At 49.3% G+C, this 16,752-nt stretch overlaps 1 protein-coding gene across 1 annotated transcript in view; it reads right to left on the minus strand.

The window, feature by feature from the left end:
* Positions 1–3,653: 3,653 nt before the first annotated feature.
* The window catches only part of TBX5 (T-box transcription factor 5), a 36,110-nt gene continuing 23,011 nt past the window's right edge, over positions 3,654–16,752 (minus strand). The window contains exons 7-8 of the mRNA XM_021549829.2: positions 12,658–12,884; positions 3,654–4,231 (exon numbers count right to left, since the gene is read on the minus strand). Coding sequence (XP_021405504.1) covers positions 3,654–4,231; positions 12,658–12,884 — 805 coding nt within the window. The remainder of the gene's footprint in view (positions 4,232–12,657; positions 12,885–16,752) is intronic.

The following is a 16,752-nucleotide window of genomic DNA, read 5'->3' on the forward strand; positions in this document are numbered from 1 at the left end:
AACACTTAAGAAGTAATTTTCCATGGGAGTTTAGTTCTCCTTAATCCTCTTTGAGATGCCTGGCAGGCATTTCTGGGGAGACCTCCTTACTTGCAGGGTAACCACTGCCCCTCTAATTACATGGGAACCACTCGATGGGGATTAGATGATTACATGGTCAGCAGTGGGACAGCAAAGCTGGGAAAGCACAATGCAGATGACAGCTAAATACAGTGTAATTGTTGTGTTCCTTGACTCAAAATGCAATTTACTCATCAATCCTGGAGCCCTTCATGTTCTGTGTGATTTAATGCAACGTTTGGGTGATTCCCTGGGGGTGGTGCATGCAGACAAAAATCTTTGCAAGAATTGAGGTCCCACATGTGGTGCCTGCATCTCCTTGTGCCCACAAATGTTGCTGATACCCAGAGCGAGCTCCAGCATCACATTTTGGCTGTGTCTAACCCAACAATCACGACGTGTAAAAGCACACATCCGAAAGAAGAAAGTTTTATTGGAGGCAGTGCTGGGAGAGGCCCAGAAGATCCCGTGCCCCACATCCCTGGGGCAGCAAGGTGGGAATATCTCTGTGGAGTGGCCCTGCTGATCCTGTGGGGGGAATGCAAGCACAGAGAGCTCCCAAGGCCTCCAACACACAAGCTCCGAGGTAGAGATGGATACAGGGTTTGACCTAAGACCTTGGAGAAGGCTTGAAGCTGTAGAATAGACTAGTGAAACAGACACAAAATAAGAATAAAGAGTTGTAGTTTCAGCAGAAGTATGTTTTAAGCAAGTAGAAATAGGCCTCATATAAGTGAACAAATATGCTAAGCCAAGAGAGTAGAACACAAAGTTTAGCAACAGAACTTATTAGAGAGTTGATAAAAAGTAGAAGATACAGCAGTAAATTTCTGTAGTTAAGTGATTGGATAGAAAAAGATGCATTGCTGTAAATTGTGTAAAACTCAGCAATTAGCAATCGGTTATAAGTATGCTAATGAGCTCCGTGGAAGGTGCTGATTGGATAAGAACTTTATAAAAGACATTGTAATTAGAATTATAATGGCTTCTGATGCAAGGCTTCTAATGTGATGGTTTTGGGTGCAACAACCTTACAGTCCCGCCCTTCCACGAGACTGATTTTGCAATAAACCATTTTTAAACACCTCTTCAGCCGACCCCATCTTTCTGTATCCCAAACAATCCTGCTGCCTTTCTGTGCCTGTGCAGGGTGTCCCTCGGTGTCCCTGCCATGTGGGACAGGCTGGGGACACGTCCTCAGCTCCTTCCCAGGACCTGGCCATGCTCTTCCTGAGGTGATCCTGGCCAGGCTGGGGACACCTCCTGAGCTCTTCTCTTTCCATGCTCTTCCTGAGGTGATCCAGGCCAGGCTGGAGACACTTCTTGGCTTTTTTCCTTCCATGCTTTTCCTGAGGTGATCCTCAGGCTGGAGGCACCTCCTGGGCTCCTCTCCTCCCATGCTCTTCCTGAGGTGATCCTGGCCAGTCTGGGGACACCTCAGCTCCTTCCATGCTCTTCCTGCGGTGATCCTGGCCCAGCAGCCACACAGAGCCAACCTTTCTGTTGGGTTTCCCAACTGCAACCTCATCATCGCCCTGGAGCTGATTTTCCCACCTGGTTTCCAGTTCCCAAAGCATCTCCCTTCCTTCACCAAGGCTGGGACACAGCCTCCCCTGGGCCAAACACCTCCCACCAGCCTCATTTCCCTGGGAACAGGGTGGAAGTTCCACCTCACTGGGGATTCCCAGTGCCACCCCAGCACCCACCAAGGTCACTTGGAAGTCTGCCTGGATGGGAAAGTGACCCCAGGCCACAGCCCCAAACTCAGCTCAAGCTCAGCCCATCCCTACCTTCCCCCCGTGGTGTTGCACCTCCTCTGCTACAGCAGAAATCAATAAAAATTAAATTACAGGAATCAAATAAAAGCAAAAAAAAAAAAAAAAAAAAAATCAGGTAAAACCACCCCAAACCTGAAAATACATTAACAATAGATGGACACTCCCCTGTCACTGAGAGTGTGTGGTATTTAGTAGCCATAAATTGGCACACGAAACCTGACACACAGCTAGCTTGGGATTATTTTTTTCTCCTTAGCTCCATGGCTTTGGATACTTGTCTATATTCCCTCCCAGATCAGAATTCCCACACATTCCCGCCCACATTCCCAGAGGCTGACACGCAGGTATACCTCTTTAGTTAATTAGAATTACTTTTAATTAAAAATATATGTAAATTATATAGAGTGTGCACAGCTTGGAGAGGAAAAAATAAAGAAGAAAAGAAAGCAAACTTCCATTTCAATGAAAATTTGAACCTCTTGGAATCAGCTGCTTTTGTGACATCCTTGGAGTTATTGGAACTCCCACGTATAAATAAATAGGACCAGGAAATTTTACACCCGAAATATTCTGCAGTAGACATTTTTCTTTGCACAAATTTGCTTTTCCTTCTCTTTTTGCCTCCACCACTCCCAGCCTCTCATGATCACTTTCTGCCCCTTTTAAACACATTTATTTAATATCTTGCTTCACACACCCAGACTGATATCCCTTTTTTTTTTTTTTTTTTTTTTTTTTCCTTTTTCTTTTGGAGAGGAAGCAAAGGAACACAGGAGAAAATGAAAGCCTGGGATTGCAAACAAGCGTCATCATCATTTTGGTGAGCAAATTTTTTCCTCTCAGTGTCTGCATTCTCTCCCCCCTCTCCCCCTGTGGCAGCTGGCTCAGAGCCTGGCTTTCCACATGCTGCTAAAAATCCAGCAGGACTCAAGCTGGGGATGTTTGCAAGCTTGGAAATAACCCCACACTTCCGTCAGAGATGGCTGAGGGACCAGGAAAGACCAGGAGATGGGAAGGGAAGAGGAGTGAGAGAATTACAAGTGGGAAAGGAGATGAGGGGATGGTTTATGGAATGGTTCCTGGAGACAATTTTGGGGAATTTGTAAGGAAACACAGCTCCCTGTGGGAGTAATTTCACTCTTGGTGCAATGCCTGGGTGAGGTAGGTACTGGATTTATTGATTTGGGGGTTCTCAGTACCTCTTTCTGTTGAAAGTAAAGATAACACTGACTAAAAAAAAAAAAAAAGAAAAAGAAACACCACTCCAAAATCCACCCTTGGTAAAAAGGGCCGGTGTCTTTTTCTTTTTTTTTTTTTTCTGAGAAAATGGAAGGAAAAAATATATATTATTATTTATTATATAACATTGTCAACATCAACACCACAAAAAAAAAAAAAAAAAAAAAAAAGAGTAACATCCTAATTGTTCTCGTTCAAGCATTCTGACCGTGGTGAGAAAGGCAGCAGGAGTTTGGTGTCCCTTGGAGAACAAAAAGAGCAGAAGGGCAGGGGGGGATGAGGGTGGTGGCAGCAACACAAACTGGGTGGGACCCTGGAGGGACAGAAGTGTGCTGGGCCGTTGGCTTTTCTTTTGAGACAAAAGAAAACAAAAGGGGGGTCAGGGCAAGTCACAGCGAGGCCGATGACTTCCAGCCGTGGTTTCAGTCACTGTCCGTCCCTCTCGAGTGCTAGCGGTGAACATTCACTTCAAGGAGTCTTGCAAAACGCTTTGTTATCAACAGGGGGATTCTTTTCCTTTTCCTTCTCCCGTCTGCTGGGATTTTCCCGTGGCTCTGGCATTCCCTGCCCCCCTGGTTAGCTGTTCTCGCTCCACTCTGGCACCATCCCCACGCCGTGCACCGAGTGGTACTGGTGGGGCGACAGGGTTCGAGGCACGCCGTGGGAATAGAGGAATTCCGCCGGCTGCAGGCTGCTGGGAGGGGACTGGATGCCCGTTTGAGGTCCACACTGCCTGACGATGGGCTGGTGAGAGCTTTGGTGCTGGAACATGCTGTGGGTGTCTGCGATTTGGGGCGACGTGTGGTTGGCCACGCTGCCCAAGCGGGGCATCAGCGGCCCCGAGGTGAAGTGGGCAGAGAAATGCTGGTAGGGTAACCTGTCCATGGGCTGCATGGCAGACACTGTGCAACTGCTGTACGAGGGCACGCTGGGCCACGTGTTACAGCTGATGTCCTCCAGGCTGGGCACGGGCTCCGTGGACGGCGCCGAGCTGGCGTACATGCAGGCCTGGCGCTGCGCCGACTCAGTCCTGTACGACGTGTTCAGTCCCTGCTGCTGCGGGTAACTGGACCTGTAGAAAGGGTCCTCGTCTGCTGGAGAGGTCTCCATGTAGGGCTTCTTGTAGGGATGCTCGGTGGTGGAACATTCCTCATCTGTTGGGAGAGAAAAGTCCTGGTAGCCACCAATGATAAGGCGCCCGCAGCCGAGCATCCCTATCCACACTCCTGCTTTTACCGAGAAAATCTGACACTGCCCTCGGGGTAAATCCCCATCGTTTCCCTGGAATGGATCTCAGTTTATCCTGTGGAAACCCAGCCTTGCATCTGGCCCGCTCTGCTGGAGCAGGGAAGGGCTTAGCCAGGAGCTCTGGGAAGAAAATGAAGATGCTGGAGGGATCCTGAGGTTTATCGGGCTTGGTGATCCCCCCATATGCTCCCCATCTCCTTCCTGCTGCCACTTTTACCTGAGGAATAACATCTGCCTGTGACCTCTGCACCTAGCAGGATCCCCCCTCTCCCCCAGGAGGCTCAAAGCTGATGCCGTCAGCTCAAATCCTTTACAATAAAATATTTCCATGATAAAATATAAATGATAAAAAGAGACAAAAATGGAGATCACAATAAAATCCTCCCAGCGTTGGGACAATCAGATTTGGAGTTTGACAGCCCCAGCCTTCAGCTGTGCCAAGGCAGCTCGGCACATAAATCCACACAGGGCTGTGGGCACATAAATCCACACAGGGCCGTGTGCTGGAGCCAAGGGGAACAAAGGAGAAAAGTAAATTTCACAGCTAGAAACAACAAGGCACATCTTGCAGAGCCCTTTGTTTCCTGCAGCATCCCAGGCCAGCAGAGGGAAGGAGATAAACAATTTAGGTGAAATCTCCAGGGTGAGGCCAAATGAATAAATGAATGTGCACTTATTTATTCATTCACAGGGTCATCAAATGAAATCCAGCTCTGCTGGAATGGATGGCAAAATTCCCAGGGATGAACACTTCACCGAGAGACTTTAAGGACAGTGTGGCAAGGGAAGGGGAGCTGTTCTGACATGGATTAACTTTGCTGCTGCTTCAAAAACAGGATTTCTGGTGCAGGCAGGAAAACATCCTACTTGGTTAGAGCTGTCCTGGCTGCACCCTTTGAACAGGGGTCAAATTTGAAAGAAATTTGGAACAAGTTACCCTTTACAGTTTTTCTCCACCAACGTTTTGAGCTGTAATTTTTTTCACCCCCAAAATACGGTGGGGAAACAATCCCCAAGCAGTTGCACAGAAAGGAGGACTGAGATCATCTGCCCCACAAGAGGCACAGAGTGTTGCTGCTGGGCTGCTCCGAGGAGAATGCCCATGTCACATCTTCAGGAGGGGCAGGTGGGCAGTGCAGGCATCCTTTGTTTCTTCTAACACGCACATGTACGTAACCCTTATTGCTCTAAACAGCCACGAGGGCTCTGCTGGAAGCTGCACCCTCTCTGCATGTAAAACAACCCCTTCTTCCCACCCAGGGGTCTTCCAAATCCAGCGTGGAACAACTGCTGCTGTTCATCTTGGTCCAACAATCCCACAGAGAGCAGGTACTGAGGGACACCATGGGGACGTCCCCACAGTGGCCTTTGGCTCTGTGCTAGCGTAAATTCAGCTGGAAAGCCACAGCCCCGTTTCTTTCTTCCTGACAACATCAAAGCCTGGCTCCTTCACCTCAGCAATGCAGAGCCCTGATAATCGAGTTTCTCCTGTGCCTTCCCTGTGAATTGGGCTGGGAAGCAGGATGAGATAAATGAGCAATTCCATCCCATTTTTAAAACCAGCTGAAACAATGAGCAAGGAGATGCAGGAATGTGTCATCCTCCTTAACCAGCTCAGGTCCCATTTTCGTAGGAGAGGGGAAAGGATGAAGTCCCCTGAAAGCCAAAAGCTGGAGGCACAGGTCTAACCTCTCTCCTGATCTCAGCTCCATGACAGGAGATACATCTGGAAGAACAGCCTGAGCTGGAGCTTTTATGGACAGTGTAAAAAGTTTGGATTCCTGACCCACCGCTGAGTAATAAGAACACTGGGGTGGAAAAACAATGTCTTGTAAAATGCAGCATTGTTCTGCTAATAAAGTTTTCAGCATTAAACCGCATCACTCTGCTGGCACCAGAAATCATTGGCTTGGGGTTTGACTGTTTATTTTATTTTGATTTTTTAAAATATACAACACAAACCAGTCAAACTCTGTTTTTCCATGGTGTAAAACTGCCTGACTTACAACCTGAGCTTGCTGATTTTTCCATTTAGCCCAGACATTTCACTGCCTGCCACAGCCCAGCTGGGCAGAGCTGCAGTGTGACAGAAGCACTTCCAGAATCCATCACAGGTGAAGAGGAAAAAACATGGGATTTCAGTGGAAACCCCATAAGTACCCTCTGTCCTTCTGTAAGCTCTCAGGATCACTCTGCTGGTCCCTCTAGATCCAGGTTCCCTGATGTTTTATGTGGAAAGGAGTTTTAAGGTGTGTAAGGACCTTGTTCCCATCTCCAAACAGGACCTAGGCACTAACAAAGGATTGCAGCCTGCCCTAACAGCTTCTGCCTGTTCTCCTGCCCCTCTTCCCAGGGATTTTCCCATTTATGGAGCCCCAAAGTGCTGGAGAGGGAAGAGGATGGTCCATGTGCCTCCCGAGGTGGGATGGTGCAGAGCAGAGAGCCTCAGCTGGGGCTGCCTGAGGGATTTACAGCAGCCCAGGCTCTCTGGTCTTATCCCACCACTCCTCACAGAGGAGACCAGAGCCAGCACAGAGCAGCTGGAGGGTGGAAAGGTGACATCTTCAGTGACAAAAGGAGCACAAGACAAACAGGTCTCTCAGGCAATGCCAAAGGCTGCAGTTTCAATTCATCCTCACGGGCTCTGGAGCCTGGACAGCGCAGCTCAAGGGACAATCCTGTCCCTGAATATCCTCTTACGTCCTCCTGTCAAGGACACTGGAGATATGTGCTGCCTGTTGAGGGTTTGATTGCTGGTGCTGGTTCCCTGACAGCAGCTCCTTGTCCTTTTCCAGGTGCCACTGAGCCCTCAGAGGGGTTGTTGGCTATCCTGGGAGATATCCTGATCATCCCCCCCTTGTTGCTGCTATTCTTGGAAGCCAGGGGTGGTGATCAGGTCTAGGGAGCAGCCCCTCGATGCTGCACAAACCTCAAAAAGCAGGAGGTGCTGCCAAGCAGGGGCAGCTGCCAGCACCAGGGAGAAGCTGCTCTGAAGTGAATCCAAGGAAAACGGAGCCTGAAGAATGGGGTGGAAACTGGCTCCCTCACAAGGAATTTGATGATCTATCTCATGAAGGAGCTTGAGCGAGAGCATGAGTGCTTCCAAGGTTTCCGGTATTTACTACTTCCAGCTGGGTTGTAAATACCACGCAAATGGCCTTTTAAATGGAATTTTCCCAATTCCAAGATTCGGGCCACGTCAAATGAAATGCAAACATGGAAAGCCTCTGGACTTCAGGGTGCACTGGGCCTCCCTCTCCCCCCTGGTGTAAATCAGGAGAGCTCCTTCCCCATACGTGACACTCGGCTCCCTAGGGTGGAAGACAATGAAGAATGGGACACGACTCCTTTGGTTTTCAGAGCTCACCCACACTTCCAGGGCGTTACAGGAGGCTCATCCTGACTTTGTGAGAGACACACAATGGGTGATTATCACTAACTCTGTTGTTTTATCCTGTCTGGATTCCAGCATGAATCTGGCATGAGTCTGAAGAGCCAATAGCAGGGTGCAAGAGTGACAAAGGTCGTCCAAGAAGAAAAGAACAAGGCAGATTCAATCAAAATGAACATCTCTAAGGGGCAAATAAGTCCTAAATCCTAGGACACAGAACCTAAGGCATGCCAGCCATTCCAGCTGCATCTCACTGTCTGTGATATGGCTGTGTTGTGTTGAACACGACAGGGCTGTGGGGCAGGGACAATCCAACCCCCAAAATCTGGAATCTTCTCCACAGGCAGCAAGCTGCCAGCACTCCCTGCAGGGGCACAGGAGGCACCTCTGACTGGAGAGGGGGTTCAGAGAATGGATCAGGTCGGAAGGGACCACAGTGGGTTACCTGGTCCAACCTCCCTGCTCCAGCAGGGTCATCCCAGAGCACATGGCAAAGGATTGTGTCCAGAAAATTCTGGAATATCTCCAGTGAGGAGACTCCACACCCTCCTGGGCAGCCTGACTGGAAAGAAGTTCTTCCTCATGTTCAGGTGGAACCTCCCAGGCATCAGCTCCTGCCTGTTGTCCTGCTGCTGGACACCATGGAGCAGAGCCTGGTCCATGCCCTGGCACCTCCCTGCAGACACTGACAGACCTGATGGGGTCCCCTCTTAGTCAAGACTGGCCCAGCTCCCTCAGCATTTCCTCATTAGGGATGTGAAACTACATTGCCACAAGAGCGTGGCTGCTCAGCAAGAGCTGGGTGCACCCCAGCTCCCTGCACATCCCCCCACGTAGGGAGTTCCTTCCTCACCCTCAGTGTCCCACAGCCACCCTGCTGTGGGCTCCACTGCATCCCTGCAGCTGCAGCACAGCCTGAGCCTTGGCCAGCTCATCACATCTCCAAACAGCAGCAGGGTGAGCAGCGTGTCCTCCAAGGAGGCATCCCGTGCCCGAATCTTGTCCTACAGATTCTTTGAGTGAAAAAAAGCAAAGCTGGGTGGGATGTGGGAGAAGGTGGTTTGGTCAACAAAGAGGTCTGTGCACACTGACAGTGCCTGTTCTTGAGGAGAAGGTGGAAAGGCATTGCTGTACCAGCACTGACCTTATCAGAGCAGGAAGGAGAGGAAAGAGAAATCCTTCCCCAGGGTGATGTCCAAGTTAGGGGGCTGAAGGACATGGTCCTTGCTGGTTGGAGCCAGTGGATTCTGCCACATCCCTCTTCTCCCTCAGAGTGCCAACATGACAACTTTTATAACCTCCCCAGGGAGAGGCTGTTCCAGTTGCCTCCTGTTCAGCATCGCAAGCATCCCAGAAATCTGCCAAGTGGTTGGGATTGTGTAAGGCTGGGAGGGAGCAGAGGTTTAGAGGGATGACTATTTAGTCCACAGGATGTCTGAGAGAGAGGATAATACAAGGGAAAACAAGGCCCAGTATCCTAACTGGGATGTGGGGCTGAATGAAAGACACAAGGCAAGCTGCCTGTTGGGCTTCTCCAAGCACAACAATGGGAAAGGGAGAGGTGGAGAACAACCAGAAAAAAAGACAAAGCTCCAACTGCTCTTTATGTCAGCCTAAAAATCCACATCAAGAGCTGAGGCCACTCCTTGACGAGATCCAGGGTTGGAGGTAGTCCATCCTCTCAAGACCAGTGCCTTTGTCACATGCCATCAGCAATCCCAGTGTGGGGCTGGGATACAAGGCAGGATGATCCTTGCCATTCCCCATTCCTGGAACAACAACCCCACTGCAGTGCACCGGGGTCATTCCCAATGCTGTGACCCTGCCCTCCCACCTGCACGCCAGGAATCACCAGATTAGGAGCTCTGGGATGTGTCCTTCCTTCCTTCCTCAGCCAGGAGAGCATCACCTCCCCGAAGCAGGGGAGCCTTCAGAGATAACACCCCCTGGCAGCCCTGCTGCTCTCCCCTAATGTAATTCCATATCAGATCTCCACAGTGAATCCATCTTGCCTTGACAGCTAAGAACAACACTGCCAGCCACAGAGAATTATCCTTGTCTTGGGTCACCAGGAAAGCAGAAGTTGAACAAGGTTCCTTTGAGCTGGGTGAACACAGACCTGTCCCTAACTGAGCTAACCCAAGGCTTGCCTCTGATTGAAGAGGAGGCAGAGAAGCTTCAGGAGATGTCAAAGCTGGAAGGAGACCAGCTTGGAATTCACCCCAGAAGATGCAGACAGCAGCTGGTCTCAAAGCCAGCTGAACTGCCCTCTGCCCCCGAGAGCACTTATCCATAGCCACAGCCTTGGGAGAGGAAATAATCCACTTGGGATAAATCCTAAACTGTCTGAGTAGGAGTCAGTGCTTGGGCAGTGGGTAGTCCAACACAATCAATAAGATTTCTAGTCCAGAAAATGGACAGAGGGACAGACGGAACAAACAAACTCTTGCTTTTGAGTTTTCTGAGGTGGTGAGGCTTGATAACTGTTAAGCACAAATGTAGGAAAGCAGGAGTACTATGAAGGGAAACTCAGAAATGAGAGGCTGGAAGAGCAAAAAAAAGAGGAACATCATACAGAGGATTATTTTCCCATGTCCAACAAAGATCCTTGCTGGTGCTGGAAGTTCCACGCTCAGTGACATGAAACCTCGTATCACGCTCCGATTTATCCAACACGATTCGCTCATCTCTAGTGAATTTTTTTTTCCTTTTAATTAATTTCACTTTGCAAAGAGCTGCTTGGCAGCTCGGGCTGGCTCTCTGGTTCCCATTAACTTTGTGTTTCTTTCCTCTCAGCCCTGGTGGCTGTTTTCGATTTACCGAAGGCGCGGGGAGGGGAGGGAAGCAGCGGGACACCCAACCTTGGGAAGAAGCCGCGGGTACCGGGCAGGACGCTGCTCCTCTTTGATTAAAGCCTTTGGCGGCTTTGATAAAAGGCCCTTAACTGCTCGTGCCACTCAAGCCATGGCAGAGATAAGGAGGGGCCATGGGCCCTGGGACCAGGCCTCCCTTGGCCGGTCCCCCGCGCGGGGCGAGGGCCACGCAGGGCAAGAGGGGCCGGGAGCTTTATTCCAGGGCAGATAGCCGTGTCCTCTGTGACAATAAGAGGAAGTGAGATAATTGGGGGATTGAGGGAAACCACCCATGGAGACACCACTTAGCGGGAATCCCAAAACTGGAAGGAAACCTCTGTCGATTCCTTATCGCGTTACAATGCGGAGGCGAATGATGAATTGCCCCGCGGGGCAGGGACACGCAGCAGTCGGGGATGGTCCCGAGGGCTGGCTGTCATTTGGGCCGGCTTGTTTTGGTTAGTTTTGGAAAAAGGGGAAGAGGAGAGGTGAGAGCTCAGCTCCCAGGACAGAGGGGCTGGGAAAGGAGTCCCAGGAGCTGCAGCTCCCGGCAATGAGGAGGGATCAGGCATCACCTTCCAGCACCAGCAGTGGGACTTTGCAGCACCCCAGCAGCTCACAGCCCCAGCAGTGCAGGGGCAAAACAGGCCACACACCCCACCTCTGACCTGGGGACACTTTGGGTGGCCACTGCATCTCCTTATTCCCTGCCTTACAGCCAACTCAAGGCCAGCGTTTCCAATCCCTGCTCTGACACGTTCTACGTGAGCACAGTCACCTGGTCAGCTGGAGGGGACAGAAAATGCCACCTGTTTTCCATTGTTTACCTCAATCTCAGGAAAATATTAGTATTTCTCAGTTTGTTTGGTTGTTTTTTTTTCCTTTGCATACCTGTACACAACCCACGTGCTCCTACAATATCTGGGGGATTCACCAAGGACGTGGGAGAGATTTCCACTGGCCTCCTGCCTCCTCTGCCAGTACTTCCCAGCCTTCCCTACCTTAGACTGTGTGTCTGCACATCCCAGTGCTCCAGGGGTTATGTTGCTAAAAATAATGGCATGTGTCTGACTGATAGGGTCACACAGGGAAGCGGGAAGGGCTCTGCTGTGGGGAGAAATTCCTGCTGCACTCAATGCCATGGTGCTTGCTGCCTTCTGGTAGCTTTTCCATAGAGGAAATCCCAAGAAGGGCAACAGGGTTGGCAGAAACCAGCTCCTGCCCATCCCTTGTTACATCCAGCCCTGGGAATCCCCTATTTTTTTTCCAAGTAAAACTGATCTAAAGCTTTTGCTATCTCAGTCCTACAAGTGGTGCTGCATTGAAGCATTCCCACTGCTTTGGGAGAGGAGGGCAGAGAGCACAAACCCCTCGCTCCTGCCTAGAACAATTATCCCATCACTGTCAGGGGCTCTTCACGCCAGGACGAGCTGAGCAGTCAGTGGAAAGCCCTCACAGTTTGATCCCTAAAGCTCTGTCAAAGCTGCTCAGTGGCAGCAGGAGGGAAGGACCATGGATATCATGGGTTTCAATCCCAGGCACCCTTCATTAGCCCAAGCATTTTCACAGAAAGAAAACTGTCTCCCAACTGTGAGACAGCCCTGAGTTGAAAACTGGGCAAAATACAAACTGTCAAGGTATCTCCACTTGGAGATTAACCCTGTCTGAGGGGCTGCAGATAAGTCATCTTTATCTCCAGCACCAGCTATCTCTCCAAATGTGGATTCATGGTGGGTGAAAGGCACTGCCAGCCCTCCAGACAGCTCATTCCCAAGCCAGCAGAAATGGGATTTTAGAGTTTCCCAGCCCAGCCTGGGGGAGCTGCCCACAGCCCTCATGCCTCGCTCATCCTCCAGCAACATTTGTTGTGTGCTATTTTTGCCAAAAAAATCAACAATTGGGGGAGCGAGACAAAGGAAAGTATTTTCTCACTGAGTATCTAAAATACTCTCTTTCTTTCATTTTGATGTCTTTCTATCCACAAAGGCACTTATCCTTGGAGCTGTCCAAGGGGAAACATCAGGAAAACAATGCTGACAGTCATGCTAGGAGGGGGAAAGCACGAAGCAGGGAGCAGACAAGCTCTGACCTTTTCTCTTGGTGCAGTGGTAGATCTGGCCGTGCTCCTGGGAGATGGGGTAGGGGTTGGCAGGAGGCAGCAGGTCCTGGGAGGTGCTGGACACCCCGTTCTCACACTGGTACTGGGAGCCCAGGTTGGAGGAGGCAGAAAGGACCCTGGTCTCGCCACTGAAGGGGCTGTGATTCGAGGACACTTTTTGTCTCACTGTGCTCCTGGGAACAACTGGGTACTCTTTACTACAAGCAAAGAAACAAAAGAGAAACAAGTTAGCAAAGCAATCAATTAATAAATAGATCAGAGGATTAATAAATGAAGGCAGCACATTAGTGTCGTGGAGTTTGTTTAGGCTTTCAGGGAAATGGAGATATCCCTCCCAGGAGGCTGCAGCCCCGCCACACTTTATCCATGCAGAACTCGTTATTCCCTTTCCTTTTAGTCCCCTTAAATTCATGCCTTTTCCACCACCAGTATTTTATACACACACATAAAATATATAAATGCAGTTTCAGCAAAATAAACACGATTTCTGTTTACATATTGTAGCATTTATAAGCTGTATACTGTTTGTAATGTATTTGCAATATGCACATGCATGTAAATAAAAACATCATTTCTGCCAAACTGACTTGGAAATTAATTAAATATTTAGGTCTATTTTTTTTCCCCTTACAGTAGTTGTCCCTACTCCTTTTGCCTCGAGTCTGTCAGCCTGGTTGTCCTGGATGGGGGATCCCTGCACCACAGAGCAAGCTCAGAAAAGAGAAATAAATAAATCACTGAGATTTGATGCACACCAGAGCCTCAGCAGAGCCAGGATGGGAGGGAAAGCCTGGACTGTTCTCTTCCTCCCAGATCTGGTTTGAAGTTGGGATGCTTTGCCAGCACAGGCTGGAAATCCCCTCTCCTCAAAGACCCTTTGGTGTTTTCTGGAGATGTTTCTCCAAACACATTGGCAGTGTGGCCTAAAGATGATTGCTACTCTGCAGAGAGAGCTGAAGCTGAACAGGGGTTCTCGAACACTTCAGGTGAGGTAAAAGTCTCCTCCTGAACTCACAGACTTGTTAAAATGCATAAAGATCAGGTAGTTCAGCATCTCAAAATGTCACCAGGCCCCGAGCAGCCACAAAAGCACTGATTCAAACACAAGTTTTTTCCTCTGAGTCTCCAACCACTGGACCAAGCTGGCTTTGAGGTACCCCCCTCACCTGTCCAAAATCATTGTGCTCGAGCTCCTTAAATGCCATGCACAGGCTCACCTGGCCATTTGCAGGCAGAGGAGGAGTCCTGAACCTGCAGTGACACCCCTCAGGGGGGATCTATCACCGCAGAACTCAGAACTTATTTACAAAATTTAACAATAGCAATCATATAAACCTACGCCAGCAGGGAGCTTTCATCCAAACCACTGCTGTGGTTCCTGCCAGAAACATCAGCAACCGAGCTGGAATGGAAGGGAAATTCACCCAGGAGCTCAAACGCAAAGAAATGTGGCTCTGGTTGGGCCATGAAAGCTTTCCCAAGCCGGGAACCAGGGGCTTGCCAAGGAAAGCCTGTCCAAAGGTGGGGTTTCATCCCCTGGAAGCAGCATTTGCTCAGAACTAAAATCCAGGCTGTGCACGAGGAATAAAAGACAGATGGACTAGGAGGAAGCAGAGCTTTAGCCCTCGGATATTCAGGGCAGCCGTGGATGCCAGGATGCGTGGTGGGATTCAGAGGACCTGCCTGTGGACACCCAGCACTTAATTCCACCGGGAGATTTAGCAGGAGGGCAGCTTTGGTGCCTTCTGGGGAAGGTCAAGAGCTGTGGTCATCAAACCTCAGGGATGACCCTCAGATCTCCCGGGTTCTAAGGGATCTCCCAGCCCTCTCAGGTCATAGCTTTGAGCTGCCTGTTCCACCTTCACACTGGGATCCTCCATGAAAACTGCACCAATACAACACCCCAAAGTGCATCCTCACCTTGTTTCCCTCCCAAGGAGATGTCCTGCCAGGAGGTGACTCCTGGGTGTGCCCTTAGCTCTCCTTCTCAAGGAGAGTCTGCGTGGGTTGGCTGGGTTCATCTCTCTTAGCCTCACATGACCAACACCCAATTCCCAAAAAATGACAGAGACTCCTTTTGTTTCCCAGGGGGAGCCTGAGCGCTCCAGTGGAGGAGGAAGAGGGACATACCATGGCATGATGCCAGGCCGTGTGACACTCGGGAACATCTTCCACTGGTAGATTTGGCCATAGTGGATAAATCTTGGATGAAATCCTAGAGGTGTTTTCCATCCTCAGTGGATCTATGACCCTTTTCAAAGGATGTCTCTTTTTGCAACATGACCTCCATGAGGATTTGTTACCATAAATTCTCAGTGGGACCCCATAAAGGTCACTGTGCCAAGCCCCACACAAACACTGGGGAGCCATCCCCACCCCAGACACTTCTCACCCAAACCAACACTTTTCTCTCTTTCAACAGAGAGCTGAGAGCAGGGAAAAGTGAACAACCTGATTAGGGATTTTCTTTCTTGATGAAAAACTATTTTCCTAGAATCATGAAGGTCAGAAGAGACCTCCAAGGTTGAGTCCAACCTTTGACCAACACATTTGTTGGAACTCAAAATGTCTCTCAGACATTTTTAGAGGTTCCAGGCCTTGGTCAGAAGCATTTTAGACCCTGGCAGGCAGCTGCAAACAGCTGTGATTTTGAGTTTGAGCCATGGAATGAGTTACCAACTTTGGAGGTGGAACAAGCAGTCACAAAGGGTTAGATAGTATAGGAAAAGTAGTTACAAAACAGAGGGAAATTTTTCTAGTATTGTACAGGGGGGTTTTAGCACCTGTACAGGGGGGTTTTTACTTTGTACATGGGGGTCAGAAGTTCTAAGATGGAGGAAAGTGGGCTGATCCTGTTCTTCCTCCTTCTTCTTCCTTGCCTCCATGTTCTTGGTGATGTTGGCACTCACAGATTGGTTTAGAGTAGAAAAGCACTTTGTAGTATAGGTAGTAGCTATTAGGGGAAAACTATAAACATGTAAAACGTAATATATCATATAAAAGACAGCAGCAGCCCTGGGCGGGGGGAGAGAAGAAGACAGCAGACAGAGAAGATGTCAGGGTGTGTGTGTGCCTCTGCCTGAGCTGCTGAGAAAACTGCAGTAGCCAGAGAAGAAAATCTTTTAGATAACTCACAATAAACTGCCTTGAGACCGAACAGCAAGAGCCTGCACAGTTTTTCTTTGGTAGCTCGGGTTGGAGGAGGAATTTCACCACCACATGGGACTCCAGAGCAAGGCTGGGGATCCCACACACACTGCCAAGTGATCCAGAGCACTGGGTGCCACATCCAGTCATTCCTTGGACACCTCCAGGGATGGAGACTCCACCACCTCCATGGGCAGCCCATTCCAATGCCTGGCCACCCTTCCAGTGAAGGAATTTCTCCTGGTGGCCAAGGGGAAGCTCAGCTCCTTCCAGACCAAGAAGGAGCTGCTTGTCTGCATAGCACAGGGGTGTTGGGCTCCAGGTTCCTTCCAGACTGCATTTCCCAGGGAATGTGAGAATCTCCATGGCCAAAAGACAGGACTGTGGTGCTCTGGACACAGCAGGAGAGGAACAGGTTGGAGTCACCACGTTTCCAAACAGCAATTCCCAGGAGGTATCGCAGTAACTTCTCTCCAGACTGAAATATTTCCATTCCAGTCAAAACACGTTGGGTGCTATTTTTGCCAAAAAATCAGCTACTGGAGGAGGGAGACGAAGGAAATGTTTTCTCACTAAATATCAAAAATATTCTCTTTCTTCCATTTTGATGTTTTTCAATTCACAAAGGCCATTATTTCTGTAATTCTACATATTCCTCCTTATAGGAGCTGAGCTGAAATGAATCTTTGGTATCTTCTAAAGCAACAATCATCTTAAAATATTTATATTTTTTCCTGAACCCACTCAACTTGTAGAGTGTACACCTATCATTTTTAAAGACTAAAACTAAACTAAACTAAAATAGATCAACATCTTTTTTTTTCTAAAAATCACTATTCCCAAATTAGTGGTTGTCATCCTGAGCAATAGTTGAATAGAATGAAAGGTTTCTGTCATATCCAGAAATGTTGCTGTCCA

The sequence above is a fragment of the Lonchura striata genome, chromosome 18 (genome assembly GCF_046129695.1).
Source record: "Lonchura striata isolate bLonStr1 chromosome 18, bLonStr1.mat, whole genome shotgun sequence".
In the NCBI taxonomy this organism is placed as follows: Eukaryota; Metazoa; Chordata; class Aves; order Passeriformes; family Estrildidae; genus Lonchura; species Lonchura striata.